Source organism: Thunnus thynnus, chromosome 10 (genome assembly GCF_963924715.1).
Source record: "Thunnus thynnus chromosome 10, fThuThy2.1, whole genome shotgun sequence".
Classification (NCBI taxonomy): Eukaryota; Metazoa; Chordata; class Actinopteri; order Scombriformes; family Scombridae; genus Thunnus; species Thunnus thynnus.
In genome coordinates, this window is record NC_089526.1 from 21390319 (window position 1) to 21406319 (window position 16001).

A 16001-nucleotide genomic window follows, 5' to 3' on the forward strand; every position below is an offset into this window, starting at 1 on the left:
GTAAAGAGCATCCATTTAACAAAATTAGCTTTTGCCTTCTGGAAAAACAAGGTGCACTTTAACTTCCTGGCTCAACTCCAGAAAGGTAGTAGATTTACTGAAGCTGTGAAAATATGCTCTTTGTATATATATCTATATGGAGAGAGTAGTACACTGAGAGAATACAGTATGTTACTATGTTAAAGGGTTTTAAAGTTTGACTTCTATGTGCATATAAAATAAAACAACAAATGAAAAAAGCTTTTTGACTTTTATTTTCTGCACAGATAGAGGTTGAGAAGCAAAGCAACCCATCTCAAGCTTAGTAAAAAAAAAGTCCAAGTTAAACTCTGTGGTCAAAGAGAAGCTGTGTAAATAACATTATCTGTCTGTACAGATCTAAAAGGGAGTGTACTGTAGCATAGCAGTGATTTAAGTATATTTTGTTGTTGCTTGTCCCATTTTCTTCTTTCCCCCTGGTTATCATTAGTTAACTGTGAACTCAGGCTGGATCAAAACACAGCACACACACAGGCATCTCTGTGTCAAAGGGGAACAGACAGATGACACATGGGAAAAAGAGGCAGCCACTCTGAGAGCCTCATCAGAGATTAAACAGCTTGGGACATGTGTCGCATAGAGAGGGCTTGACTTGATGCTGTTACTGAGAGGGAGAGTAGATATTGAACACTAACAAGTAGAAAACAAATACAACTCACTGACTCTCGGAATTATTAAATAGAGATTTGATTTTATATTTATGTCACTGACAACATAATGCAATTATGTGGTTTATGGTTTATAATTCTTCAGCCTTATTAAACACTAACTTAAAAATATTTTAATATCATTCAAACTTTGAGAAAATGTTTCAATGAAGCTTTATTTGTTACTCACTCTTTCCGCCATACAAACAATACTAAAATAATTAGAAACCAATATCATACACTCACACACACACAGTCACAGTCAGTATATTTGATCACACGTACGTGTGCAAAAAACACATACAAAAAAATATCTTCACAATCATTATTAAGTTATTCAAATAGCTGCTCATCCTGACAACCCATTCATACTGTGTATGTGCCACTAATTGCTCCTTTCCCTGCACTAAAAACACATTACCAACATGTAGACATACAGTGCCATGAACATATTATTGATAACGACAAATTTAAAAGGTTATGACCATATCAGTTAATATAGACTTCAAAAAAACAAGATGTTAAAGCAAAGCCGTTCTTGGGGAGAGTGTTGTTACTTTTCAGTGCACATATCTCTTGAGGAGTTTATATGCGGACAGTGACTGCCGTGGGGGATTTAATGTATCACCATCAGCATTGAGGGATTTTTGTCAAGTCTAAATGTTGTAATATAAGCACAAGGAAAGGGCCTCTTGTAAAGAAATGTCTCTGAGTTGTGCTAATGTGCAGTCAAACATTAAAATAATCAACAAAAAATAAATATTGCTGCATTTAATCCAAATAAACCAAGAGATAAAAGATTAAGCCAGAAAGAGATTTGTTCTAATTAGTTAAACTGCACCATTTTTGTTTCCCCTAAAATTCTGAATAATTCCTCTGGAGAATTCATTTAATAATTAGTGTTAATACAATGTTGTACTTCTCAATACAATCCAACACTTATTTGTGAACTAGGTCCTTGTCCACAGCAAAGCAAAGAGGTATGATTTTTTATGTGACACAGTCAGATATCAGCTTCTGTCCTGATAGAAAAACAAGAAACATCTGTACATAGTATTCGATGTTTTTCTTCTTCTAACAGGTTATACTCTTAGGCGCTACATATTAAGAATCAGAAGATCGAGTCAATATGTAAACTGAGTCACGAACAGGCCTGTCCAAAAGACACATTTTCACTCCTGTCTGGGTTCTAAAGCAGGCAACAAGCTGCATGTAAGATCGTGTCTCCAACATGATTTAATCAACATGATAAATATAGGCAACTTCTAAAATGCATTTAAAAGGACACCCTAACACTTTTAAGTGTGATTTTTCTTCACTAGGCACTGTTACTCTATCAAAAAAAAAAGAAAAAAGAAAAAAAAAGGTTCCTTAATTGCAACCTGTTAGCATTGTTAGCAAACCTCATTATAACCAACCTTTAAATGCAGCTAAAAGCTAACATGCTAGCCTTCAGCAGATAGCACCGATAATAACCAAGCTTCTGTGCCACTTTTAAAACTCCCAATGAACCCATACCTCACATGAGTGATAACGGAAAACAGAATAATAATTAATAAATTTTTAAAAAAAAATTGCTTTCACTGTGCTTAACTCACCTGAAATCACAGACAACACCTTCTCATTAACTTCCCCTGTGCATGCGTAAAAGCTAGTGAAGAACAATAAAAGTTAATTTTGGTGAGAAATTGTAACAATATATACTTTCTGCTCATGGTTGGTATGAAGTTGCATTGGGAGATGCTGCAGTGTGACAGTTTCAGTCAGTCCCACATGGCTTACCTTCATTACTTCATTCAGCAGTTCAGACAGTACAAACAACCAGCAGATGTCTCTGTTAAATCAACCTGCAGCTGCTGATAAGCTCTGGTAAATCTACAGTTTTCAAATGCGTCCTTTCTCACATCATTAACACAGTACAATGCTCCTACTGACAAGAAATACATTTGACTACTAGATTCCTATTTATGGTCATATTTTCCATCAGTTACCTCCAAAAAGAGGAATTTCAAATGCATTTCCTCTCAGTGTCACCACAGCTTTTTGTTCAGTTACTACTGTATCATGATATCAGGTATCCAGCACCGTTCACATGATAAGCACTAACACAGAGAATTGTGTCACTACTAACTTCCCAACTGCTTCAGCGTGAAAACAGATTTCTTGGGGAAAGTGGAATGATTACGCTCCTTAAATTATTGGAAATCATTTCCTTTTGCTTTTCAACTGTTAACATCAATTCATGCTCATACAGTAAAGCCAAGGATCCATCCATAGTAACTATAATAAAGTATTCATCTGTTAATGGTCATATCTCCTCACCTGGAGGAGCTGCAGTCCTTCATTTGAAGACTTCATTAGTATTGGTTTCAGCGGACACTTTGAGAGCTGCATGGTCTAATTGGTATTTCAAGTGGGTTTCCACCCGGCCAGTAAAATCTAACAGCGGGGGAAATACCTACACAAGTCCACAGTTTTGTCACAACAAAGTCCACAGATTGGTGGGATGTAACAGTGGGTAATCTCTCTCTCTCTCTCTCACACACACGCACACACACACACACACACACACGTATATATATATATATATATATATATATTTAGCATCCTCTGGGCACAGTGGGTGCAGCGGGTACATGGGCTCTCCCTCCTCTTGCCATGCTCTTTTGTTGTGGCCACACAAGGGCAGCCTTTGTGTGCCATCAGAGTGTGACAAAGTATGAGCGTGTCTAAGAGAAAGTATGTGCATAATTTGTCTCCTAGTGTCTTTTTGTGTGTGTGTGTGTGTGTGTGTGTGTGTGTGTTGTGACCCTGCGTGTCCCTCTGTTTATGCGCTGCTCTCCCGCTGTGCTGGCTTAGATCCCACCATTTCGGCAGGACAGAGCAGATAGAGGACAGGAGAGAGAGTGTGCCTCCTTTCTGTCCTCACACTGTAGCATTGTTGTTGGAGTGGGTACGTCGGGGTTGAGATGGGAATGAAAAGGGGGGAAAGCGGAGGAGAGTGTCCTTCCTGTGGAGGAAAGCGGCAAGCGTCCCGGGAGTTGTGGCACCAGAGACGTTGCCTCAGCTAATGTGTCTCTTTCCAGTCTGCCTGCTGAGCTTATGTTTGTATTGTCTTGATTTTGCAATATGGCAGAAAGTCTTATCCCATGTACATCCAATGCAATAGGTCCATATCCTGTATCAAGCTGTACCATACTCTGTATTGTCCTGAAAATAAATAACATGTTTTCCCATTTTTAGTTGCTGAATGCCTTTTAGGGATTATTCATTTGTCTTTGAGAGAACACCATGGACTGAGAGCCTGGTAAAAAAAAAAAAAACAAGCGTAAAGAGGGGATTTTCACTCTACTTTGTCATTGTTGTTGGAGTGAACAGGCTGGCACTGGGGTGAGCACGAAGACGAGAGGGAGGAGGAGGCGGAGGAAAATGTTTTACTGGTGGCAGAGAGTTCCTTGGGTTTGTGTTTCCGATGCAGGGCGATCGCAGCCAGAATGCTGATGATGTGCACGTGGAAGTACATGGACCTAGGAAAGAGAGGAGGGCAATTTTGTAACTTTGTCAGCCATGTAATGTAAATAGAGATGTCGATCAGAAGGATGATGCTACATAAAAACAACGACAAAAAAGCAGATCACAAAATATCACGTTAAAACATAAAACATAAAAAATGAGAGAATTCTGGGGCAAAACTCCACTTTGCTTCACCCATTAAAAAAGACATCAGCAGATAGAAATGGCACTGTTGGCATAGTGGCTCCTAATGTACTGTTTATGCCACTAAAAGCCTGCAAATACATTACTACTCTCTATATTTTTAACCATTTAGATTTGAATTTTGCAGCAGAGGAAATTTTAGCATGACAATTTCACAGCTAGTAGAGTGGATTCTCAGAAATACTACTAAATACTACTTAACCTTCAAACTACAGACAAAATTAAGGCGATACATCCTGCACTCTGCCAAAATGTAACTGGTTCTCGCTTTTCATTTAAGAGGACAAGAAGTGTTAAAGGCAGGCTCAATATACCTGTAATAAGTCATAGTGGGTTCTACTGCCAGAAGTAGAAAAGGCATGACAGTGTAGCAGATGGCCAGTTGAGTGGCTGCCCAAGTTAAGATGTCGTAACTCAGTTTCAAGCCTCTGGAGCCCAGGAAGCAGTGGCGGACAGACTTCCGTACCTTGTGGACAAAGAGAGATGAAAATACAGAGAGGGTTTGTTTGAGCTTAGTTGTTTATGTTTAACTAACCCAATAGAGAGGCAAAGTGAAACCAGAACTTCTGGTTTCTGTTCCAAAAATAAGAAAATCTTATTCAAAATACTCAAACTAAATATCCATCCTTGGAACATAACTTTTCTCACCAGTATATCTTGTGTTTCACTCCATAAATTTAGGTGAGGACAGAACTTTAAAAAAAAAAAAAATCCAATATTGTTTTAGGTTTTAACAAACCTTTTCCCATAAGCCCTACAGTACCACTGTATTTAATTTTTTCTTATTAATTTAGTGTTAATTTGAATTTCCAGTGGAGGAACAGTACTCACAGCTCGTGCCGCCATGGTGATAGGGATGGCGGTGATGAAGGTGAAATAGTACCCTGGATAAACACCGTGCCACAGGGCAGACAGGATAAAAGTAAAGGCCAACCGGTGCCTGGGGGCTCGGTCATAACACACGCTGAAGAGGGGACAGGAAATGAGCATATTCAAAATAATCTGTAGAATAAATGGAAAGTAGATGGGATTTTCTGAGCGTGTACATAAAGTTCACACTTGGAGCACTTACGTTTTGAGCCAAATTCCTGTTCGAATATTCCAGTTGTCTATGAATGTCTTGAAACTGGTTGCTGTCTGAAAAAGATAAATATACAACCATGACTACCTAATGGTAACTGTGTGCTCAAATCTTAAATAATTGAAAGACTCTGACCCACACATATGAATTTTAACACAGTACTGAAAGACTTCTTTTTAATTATGTGAAACACTGTGGTTACCTCAATCCCCAAGATGTTGAGGTTGCAGATGAGATCCCAGGATGGTTTTCCATTTTCATCTATCCCTAAGAAACCATAACCTGCAGCGTTGTTGACAGCATCAGCTGACAACACAGAGGAAGAAAAAACAAAACATGACTTACATGGCAATAAAATTTCAGCTTGTGTTTTGTGAAGCTGAAACACACACACATTGCTCACCTAATGTCCAGGCGAAGTAGAATTTGGGCCTTGCTGCTTGTATGGAGAAGAAAGCATAGGTGAGCCTGGTGAGGAAGGGGGCGTGGCTGACAAAGTGGGGGTCCACATTGTACGCTATCGGCAAGGCCCGGGTCACAGTGAGGAAGAACAGCATACAGCCACAGCAGACCAGCAGCTTTTGACAGACAGCGTTCTGCAGAGATAATGGATGTGACTGAAACACACATTCACAACTGGTCCAGGTGAGCTTGAGTTAAGACAGAAAATAGTCATATTTTGGAACAAGAATGAAAAAAATACTGAGTTAATGACGACATGATACGTTGTTATAAGGATTTCTTATATCAACTCTTTCCAACAAATTGTTTTTTCTGTGCTATTCTTTGGCTTCAAATAATGATAACAGAAATAAAAAATAGAAATACAGAAACCAGACTCTGGTTTGTGCATATGAATTTAATCCTGTTCCTATTGGCAAGAGCATATTAAATTTCTAGATGTAAAAACAGAAGAGGGAGGCAGGAATGGATTGAGGAACTTACCAGAGGTGACAGGTCTGGAGCCTTATCATAGCCATTCTGCCCATTACACGTCCCAGAGTGCTGCCTGAGCCTCCTGCTAATGTGTCTGCCCTCTATGAAGTCTATGTAGTCCTTATAGTTACTGCATGGTCCCACCAAGACACTCAGGAAATTGAGATTGTAACTCAGGTACTCAATGAGAGACGGCCTCACGCTGCAAAAAGTACAAAAGGAAAAATAATTGAAAACAAAGAAGAGAACTCATTGGTATGTAGCGTGACAAGGGAGATGACTTCAGGTGAAATGCAACAGCGCTGTTACATATTCTCATTTATGTTGCATGGGAAAAGTTGGAGAAAAGCATGCTATATTTATTTTTAACATCATCATCATCAAGAGTCAAGTATAGTAAACCTGTGCTATATCACTGTGAGGCAAATGAAAAGCTTAGCTTACATAAAAGTGCACATTTTGTGAATGACAAAAAAAAGTGACTTTACAAAATCTCACATCAATACAATATGAAACATTATTAGCTTTTGATTGGGTTCCTTGGACATTTAAACTAGTATTGGGTATCGAGAACCAGTTATGAATTGTAGCCAGTTCCAAATACTGAACAACCAGTGAATAAGTAAAAAAATATTTCTTTCAACATGCTTATTGATTCTTTTAAACAAAGTTTTAACCAATTGCACTTCTGTCTACATTGCTGTTTACACATACATAAAAGCATGTGTACAATGTTTACAGTTTATTTTCTGATTCAAAAAATATGATAAGAAGACGAGAAAAGCACAATCGGAATCGGGATCAATAAAATGTTAATGATTCCCAACCGCACCAGGAACACAGGACTCCTTAAGTAAAATATCAGACGTATCACCAAATGTAGAGCTGCGGGATTCTTATCATTGGGATACATTCCAAAATGATTTTGGAATGGCATGCATGGTTCACTGATGAATGTGGTTTAAATCTATTCACATGCATAAAAATGTAATATTTCCCATGCAAAATGATGCCTATTTTCTAAGTTCCCAGCATGCTTTTTACATGAACAAGCTATTCACCATGGTTGCATCTCCTTGTCATTGTCCTTCGTGGCTACAGGAAAAGAAAGAGTTATTTATTCTTTAAATAAGGTGGTAATTCAGATGCAACCTTCTGTGCGTCCATACTTTGACAGAATCATTGGGTCCAGATACCAAAAAGAGAGTCAGCTAACTTCAGTGGGAAAAAAGGGGGAGAAATCACATCTAAGAGCTCAGTGCATTGCCCTGTCTCCAAATCGTCTATCCTCTGATGTTTCACACAGCCACATATAATAACCACTGTATAAAAAAAAAGATTGAAGTCATTAGTCTGCCATTTCTGAGGTTAAAACTTACTTTATAGCCATGAACTTCTGTTCCGGTGACAGATTTTCTTCCTTCTTACACATACCTGAAAAAAGAGGTTTAAATCATAAGTAACTTTGTATGGGAGTTTTCACTATTTCACAATCTGATTTACATATTTTTCATGTAAGATGTTTTGACATGATACATTAGGAAAAGCACAGGTGTAAATAATAAAATTAATGATGGCTGAATTCCATTTAGCTGCTTCAGTTTCAAGGTCGTGGTATTGTCCATGCTGACATACTGGGACGCTTGAACAGAGCCGTCGTAAATGTTATTAGTAACACCTGTGCTTTCCCTACTATGAAAAGTCAACATGTCTACTGTGTAAAAGGTCACTCTTAAACGTTGAGTAATTGCCTTCACTATCAAAGGCGTGTCAATATCTGTGTGCATTTGAGCGTGTACAGTATACGTGTGTGTGTGTGTGTGTGTGTGTGTGTGTGTGTGTGTGTGCATCCACTCCACTGTCTTACCGTCATGGAGCTGGAAAGCCAACGTGGTGATCTTCTGGGTTACTATCATCAAGGGCCTGAGCAGAAAACATGTTATTGCTTAATTCAACTGTACAAGTTTGAAGGGAAAAAGCTGATATCCACTGCTGCTGAATAATGTTAGATACAGACTTTGTGGAGATTCTGAGGTGAGTAAATAAACATACAGTAAGTACCTAAGAACAAATACTTTTAATATACATAAACAAGTGTCATAATTCTAACTCACATAATACTGTTCCCCAGAAATTGGTAGCATAAGCTAGTACAGTTTATTGTATAGCGACTTGTGTTTTTAAATGTTTTAAAACTCCATGACCATGACAGCTGGGCAAGCAGCATGTTCGATCAGGATTTTGTTTTAGTGAAAGAGAGAGCTTTCCAGTCACTCATTATACATGAAACAAGCCACGTCCTGAGCAAACGCCTACTGAATCTCTGTGTGAGACAACAGAATTTATCTTCCCCTGTGAATCCCTTCATTCTTTTCCACTGGTGTCAAGTCAGGTCACTTATTAATCCAATGAAATTCATTCAAATCCCCAGATTTTCACTCGCTATTATATCTCCTTGAAACCAGTACAACAAGATCTTCGTCTCATCAAGCTTGCAGTGTTCAAGAGAAAATCATCTTCTTAAGTTGCTCCATAGTTTTTTCACTTATTTACGATGCAATAAACAGTAAATTTAACTTGTACTTTTAACCTTGGCGCTTCAGACATTGTTATCCAGAACAACACACAATATATAACATTAGAACGTGGTGTAAAGAGTACACTGGTTCAACATGCAAAATATGTACAATAAGTCCTGTTTGTGTTAGGTTTCCTATAAGCCACACGGTTTCCAGTTCAGTTTCAGTTTTCTACTGGGAAGTAGCCATTGCAGATACCAGTAAGTACTGGAAGTGAGGCGACAGTTGAGGGTATGAAGGTCCTGTACAGTAAGTTTGAACAGACCAGTTTCACACCCCCTCCTCTAGTTTAATTCACAGATAGAGACCTCTCTGTCCCAAGAATGTGAGCATGTGTGCACAAAGGCACACAAGCACACATAAACTCCATCTCTCTCTCTCTCTCTCTCTCTCACTCTCTCTCACACTCTCTCACACTCACACACTGGTTCCTGTGTGTGAGTGGGCTGCATTGTGTGCACAGCATGGAAAACCGAGGCAGAGAGGGGCTGGCCGTGTGGCTGGCAGTGCCAGTTCAATGAGAGTTGGCAGTTGGCTTTAGAGAAACATTTTCAGGGTGCCAGCCAATATGTGAAACACGCCACCGCTGTAGCCTACAGACTCTGTTTTTCCATGTAAAGTTAGCGCAGCACACAAGATTTTGACCCAGTTCGATTTCAATTCTGCTGCCTTGCACACATTGAGAAAAGATCAGCTCATGGAAATGTTCTCAGAAAAAAAAACAGCAGCACAGAATACAGACTCTAGATGAGTGTTTGACATCTTCTCACAGGGAAAGTGACACAGGATATCAGGGAACACAAAAGTGGAAAACCAGAAAATCGCCCACATAAATGGATGTTATGCCAGAAAAAAAAAACTAAATCACAGAGTCTTTGCTTGACCTGATTATTTCATTCAATTCTGGGTAAGTAGCGTAAATATAGTTACACATATGAACACTATCTCCTGTGATTCACAATCATTTATCTGTCCAATCTAAAAAGCTTAAAGAACCTGGATCTCTAATTCAATATATGACCCTACCAAAAGCTGACTCATAGTCCTGGCTGCTCATCACGAAAGTCACGCGGAGTGCAAGTGAGGCTGCCAGCAAATCCATCCACACCAGGACTGTGCAAAAAAGCTGCTGAATACCAGCAAAGTCTACAGTCACCTTTAGGAGCACAATTGCACACAGAACACACTATTTCCCACTTTATCTGCCATGAATATTTCCAGTAAAACCACTGGTACTACCTCGGGCATTATCCTGACAAAGCATATGTGTTGGAACCTCCATGTTCAGTTACATATCTGTCTGTTTCTTTGTAAATCCTGGCAGGTTTCTACACCCTACAAGGAGATAATATGAAAACAATTACCAGCTTTGGATGCAGAGTTTTGATTTCAAAATACTGTCATTATGTTGCAATCTTTCATTTATGAAATAATGAGCAATAACAGTCACTGCCTATCTTCTGTAAGAGGAAATCCCCTCATGTTTTTCCTTTTTCCCAGTTCTGCTGTCGCCACGTTTTTATGATCCATGTGAGTATGTAATGTAATGAAAAGAAACACTTCAAACAAAGAGTAAACTGCCTCCTCCTTTAGAAGCCGCCTTGTTTGTAACACAACAAAGTCACAGTTGCCAGGAGGCAGCGACTACCTTAACTCTACCTGGCTAGACAAAGTCAACTCTGAGCAATCCATACACTGCCGCTTTTTAATCAGTGGTGTTGTATTTACACAGGGCCGTGGCACTGGTAACTGTGCAAGCAGATACCAAACTGTTTGAAAAGTGATAACATCAGAACTGCTCTAAATGACTAATATGCTATCACCAAAAAGGTGTGGCAAAGAGAGAGAGTACAGGAGTTGAGGCAACCTCACCCAGAGAAGTCAGTGGACAGTATTCCATAGTTAAAGATGAAGACTCTGCTCACTTGGCACACTGTCAGGTAGCCCATAGCCGTCACCATGGAATACCTGTATGTTGAGGAATGAGCAAAAACAATATCAGACATATATATTGGTCAATTACTAAGCAGCTTTTAATGTCTTGGTTGATTAAATTATTTCACAGTATAATCTTATACTACTGGTCATGGAAACGATCACATCTCTGGCATCGATGTTTATGAATGGTATTTGCATTATGGAACTTGTAGCACTTTTTTGGCAAACACACAGGTACACAGTTTGTATGACATTTCTGACATTTTTGTGCTGATAGAACATCTACAACAGGGAGATTTTGGCATAGTTTTGGAGATCTTCGTCTGCTTTCTCTACATGTTATTATTTGACATCATGACCTGCTATCTAAAGTATCTGGTTCAAGCTCAAATGAACAAAGTGTTCATAAGTATAGCAACTCAGAAAAAAATTTAACATTAAGATTATCACAACAGAATCTTAGATGTCACATACTGATGTACTGATGTGAGTGTGCGCTAAAGTGTCCTCACTTTGCCTTGATTCATTCAGAGTTACCTCTTCTGTCTCTGTGCCAGTGATGCAGAAGTGTGTGATGTGTATGTGTATTTAAGCTAGGACACGGTTGACACTGTTTTTCTTCCTTCCCTGCAGGTAATCCCTTTACACGTGAATACCAGAGCAACCAATCAAACCTCATTATACTGCTCCATTCATAAAGAGAAAGAAACTACCATCACATACTTGAGCCGGTTTGTTTGCCCTGATACAAGCTAGCAAAACAAACAACCAAATATGAACATTTATGTTATGAACCCACAGAAATACATTCTAACAATAGCTGCAAAGACAGGAACTTCAAAAATGCACGCAAACACAACAACAGTCCTACAGTCACCATTGATCTAACAGACTGGTCCAGCTAGTGTGTCAGGCTGCCTTTCACCTGACGTGTTTTATGCTATTTCCATGCTTTCAACAACAGTATTTTAGTCCAGGACACATTTAAAGGGGAGATAATGGGGCGGGGTGCATTGCACTGCAGTTTGTGTTGGAATGTGTGGCAGGGAGAGGATGAATGGGACATTTCAAAGCTGTGAACAACAAGAAAGATTTTGGTTTAAACGTCCAGAAATGGACTCAGTAAGACAAATAAAGTGTCAATATCGTTACCATTGTCTAGACTATCTGCCCACTCCAGTGCCATTTGCACTGAACTCACGAGACCCAGTGGTCTTTGTCCAGCAAACACATGCCTATGACGTTAAGAGTTTCTGGGCTGAGCTTGTCTGACAAGTTTTACTTGAAGACAAAAGTAACAAGAACTGAAGAACACCACTATCATGGAAATGATAAGCAGCTGTTGCAGTAGCTCTGTTATCCACTTGTCAGCTTGATGACAGACAGACAGGTCAGTCTGGTCTAGAAATGACACATGTAGCAACTTATTGATTATGGAGTACAAAAGAATTGTGTCTATCCATAACCAAACCAACCGTGCTGTGACACATGTCATACCTGCATAGTAAGGATTCTTCATACCTTCCCATTCAAGACATGTGGCAAAGGGGCACTGATTGACCAGAAAACAGCAATAAGGAATCCATTTGATTCCACAAAATATTTAATATGTTTAATTGGCACAAATTTTAGCACATTTCAGCACTCCAGCGTTTCAAAAAAATTGTGTCCATAACATAACCATTTCCCAGACTCGGATGCGGATTTCCTTTTAAGGTATGAAGACCAACACTGACCTGTGTACATAGTTTATATCAGCGTTTATGATGATTAAGTAGTTTACAACCACCACAGTCAGGATGTGAGCTGAGTACCTGCAGAAGAGGACACACACACACGTGCACACCATCAGAAAATATGTCACAATACTAATATGTGAATAATACAGTGTTCTTTATTTACAAAGGATGTGTAACCTTATGCCGTATGTGTCAGTATCACCTAGACATGTTTACCCTGAAACCTGTTTACTCACCTCCTTACTTATCTCCTTTCTGTTCATTCTTATTGTCTACTGCCTGATTATCCTCTTGTGATTATAGACTGCTACATTCTGCACTGGGCCCTGCATCAGCCCCATCTATGTGTCAGAAAGTTAGACCGATAACCGATGAGGGCAAAACTGTTCAGCTGTCAACTATTGAAGATAGTTACCCGCCACGTACAGTATATTCACTGAAAACATGTTGGCAATCAATTTAAATTGGCTCAATGAAGTAATACGAAGAGGTTTAGCCTCTCATGAGAGAAAATGAATGGAGCACTGTGTGGCGACAGTATCATACAGTACCATCCAAAGCAGAAGATGAGAAAGGTAATGCCGAGGAGAGTGGCCACAGCGTGCCTGACCAGGGGATTGGCATGGCTAGGACTGAGGTAGAGACGAAACCAGAAGGCAGCAACCATGGCAAACAGTTGGCATGTCAAAAAATTCACCTGTGTGGGAGAGATAGATTTTTAGGATGGTGGTTTACAGGTGTTCAAAGTATCCCGCAAACTCCTGATACTATAACAGGGGCTATTTGTGACAGTGTGGTAAGGTTATAATGGCTTGCTTCATCATCCTCAGTGGTATATAATATCAATTCTATAGGGATAGACTAACAAAAGCTTGATATTCTAAATTAAGCCTGATTTTTTTAAAAATTTGACATCTTCAGTCTCATGCCATTTTGGAGAGAAAAAAAAAAACATCTACAGCGTTTTATACCATTACAATTATGAGCTAAAATGTGGGTGTTGGTGACTTTTGAGGAATCACTGCATGTCTCTCTAACAAGTGACATGATGTTAGTTGACAGACTAAACATTCATGATGGGGACAGCTACTCGGGACACAAACAGAACTTGGGAAAATGCTCTTTAATTCCTCTGGATGTTCCTACCTGGTCAAGAGGAAACCCCAGGTATTCACTGACTGGCAGCAGCCACTTGGATCCAGTGGTTTTAAACGCAGTGTCCGCCCGCTCGCCCATCCTGCGTAGTTTTCCTGTCGCGACGCCTCAATGCTCCCGGTTGTCTTTTTCCTCTTTTTTTTTTTTAAGCTAAATGGTTACTATTTTGTGTGACTGATATACATTGTTTGTCCGAAAGGTCCCGTGACAAGTCAAACCAGGAGTGTTGAGACCAAGCAATGCACTCTCCAGCTCTCCCTCCTCCTCCTCCTCCTCCTCCTCTTCCTCTCAGTACCAGTTAAGTCTGACAGACACAGAATGATGGGAATGATCAGCACTTCCTGTCAAGTCTTCAAATAAAAGTCAAGTTCAGGAACATGCAAATGGAGGTTTTATAGTGTACTACAAACAGAAAGCAAATTACGATATGTACTCTCTGTAATGAGAAACCTGTTCTACGGTCTTGTTTCCTTGCAGACATGCCACTAAAGACACCTTTTAATTACAGGTAATAATTGGTCTATCACATACATTTTGATTGTGTATTTTTACTTCTTTTCAAATGTGCCACTAGGCTATCTTGTGATTTTTTTTTAAAAAAAACCCCAAATAAACCGCAATGTAAACACTATATGTGCAGATAAACGTGAGTGTGTCTTGTCTGGTACATTTAAGACACTTTAATGAAGTCTAACGTATGAAAGCCACCTCACGTACTTCCGGTGTTCTTCAGGCTGTATGTTAAACTTGACGCAACATGAGTTGACAAGGTGGGACCAGTCACCATATTTCCCCGCCCCTGTTTCAAATTTGAGTTTAGTTTGTGACTGTTGGCAAAAAATTAAAAGTTTAAAAAGATCAGGAAAATATGAAAAGCAAGTGTTTGGGGGTCATTCAGAGACCATCATCGTCATCAATGATGCTCAGTGGTGTGCTTGCAGTATCACTGATTAAAGTAGTGACAAGGTGCCACATGGATCCTTATTGTCAGTGACAAATCAGTTTGTCGCTTTGTGAATAATAGCACCTACTGGTCTGCTATAGATTAAATTTAGATGTGAGGTAACACAAATATTATTTTAAAATGATGGTAATAAATGAGTGTATGTCTGTGCACAGAGTTAAGAAAGCTGTTTTTCATAAAGGTCAGCTGTGGAGAGACTGAATGCTCTTTCCTGAAACACTACAGCAGAGCTGAAAGTCATATGGAAATAAACATTTATTAATTATTGTGCAGTTATTGCTTTGAGTCATAATTAATGCCCACATGTCAAGTTTTGTCTGTGTCCCCCTGGAAACATACTGTGCTTTTTGTAAAAAGGTCCAAGGGTGGCATTTAAAAAGAGGGACCAGCTATGACGTCAGCTTACAATGCTAGCTTTTTCTAACAATAAACAATTGATGTGACATTTGCTGGATCCCCATTGGAGATTTTTTTTCTTCTTGTTCCCATCAACATGGAGGTCAGAGGTCGGGAGCGGCTACAAAATCACATCCTGGTAGAGATACTTTCTTGTGGACTGTTCAGCTCCTTTTAGGTTGTCATAATACCACCATGATTCCCAATCTTTTTACAGCATATACATCATGTGGGTAGCAGTAAACACTTTATTGGTAAAGATATATTAACATTAAAACAATACATACTGTACATCATTGGTGGGCTTTATAGAAATGAGTAAGTTAGTTATATCCTAACTAAGGAAAGCTTCCAAGAGATATGTAGAGTCAGTGACATGTAACATAAATACAACGTTTTTTTTGGCAAATATCAGCTTGTTATTTTATGAGTCATTGGAAATGCAGATGCTTTTGTATTTTCTGATCTTCTGTTCGTGCTCTATAGTTTAACCGAATCATTGCAGGCCTACTCCTGCAATGTAATACATGTATTTGGACTTGACACAGTGCCCATCAGGGCTGAGCTGTCCTTCTGGATGACCAGTTAATTTCCACTTGTTGTCAACATCATGGAGATGTACATAGCACACAATGTAGGCTACTTGACATACAATGAAAATTAGAAGCACTGACCTCATCATTTGCATGAAATAAGCAAAGAATAACATAAAGAGAGCCAATGAAGGTCTGCAGAAAACATAATGGACAAAAGCTAACGTGATACAGCCTCGCAATATTAAATTTCATGCTAAGTCATCTTTAAAAATTA

General features: G+C 39.2%; 1 protein-coding gene across 1 annotated transcript; it reads right to left on the minus strand.

The window, feature by feature from the left end:
- Positions 1 to 235: 235 nt before the first annotated feature.
- Positions 236 to 14529, minus strand: mboat1 (membrane bound O-acyltransferase domain containing 1). Its single transcript, XM_067602096.1, has 13 exons — positions 13823 to 14529; positions 13228 to 13373; positions 12674 to 12751; positions 10872 to 10967; positions 8288 to 8343; positions 7800 to 7854; positions 6430 to 6622; positions 5888 to 6080; positions 5687 to 5790; positions 5476 to 5540; positions 5235 to 5367; positions 4718 to 4869; positions 236 to 4213 (listed from the first exon to the last, which is right to left on the minus strand). Exons 1-13 carry the CDS (start codon positions 13910 to 13912, stop codon positions 4030 to 4032), a joined length of 1545 nt encoding a protein of 514 aa, XP_067458197.1. The 5' UTR covers positions 13913 to 14529; the 3' UTR covers positions 236 to 4029.
- Positions 14530 to 16001: the final 1472 nt, after the last annotated feature.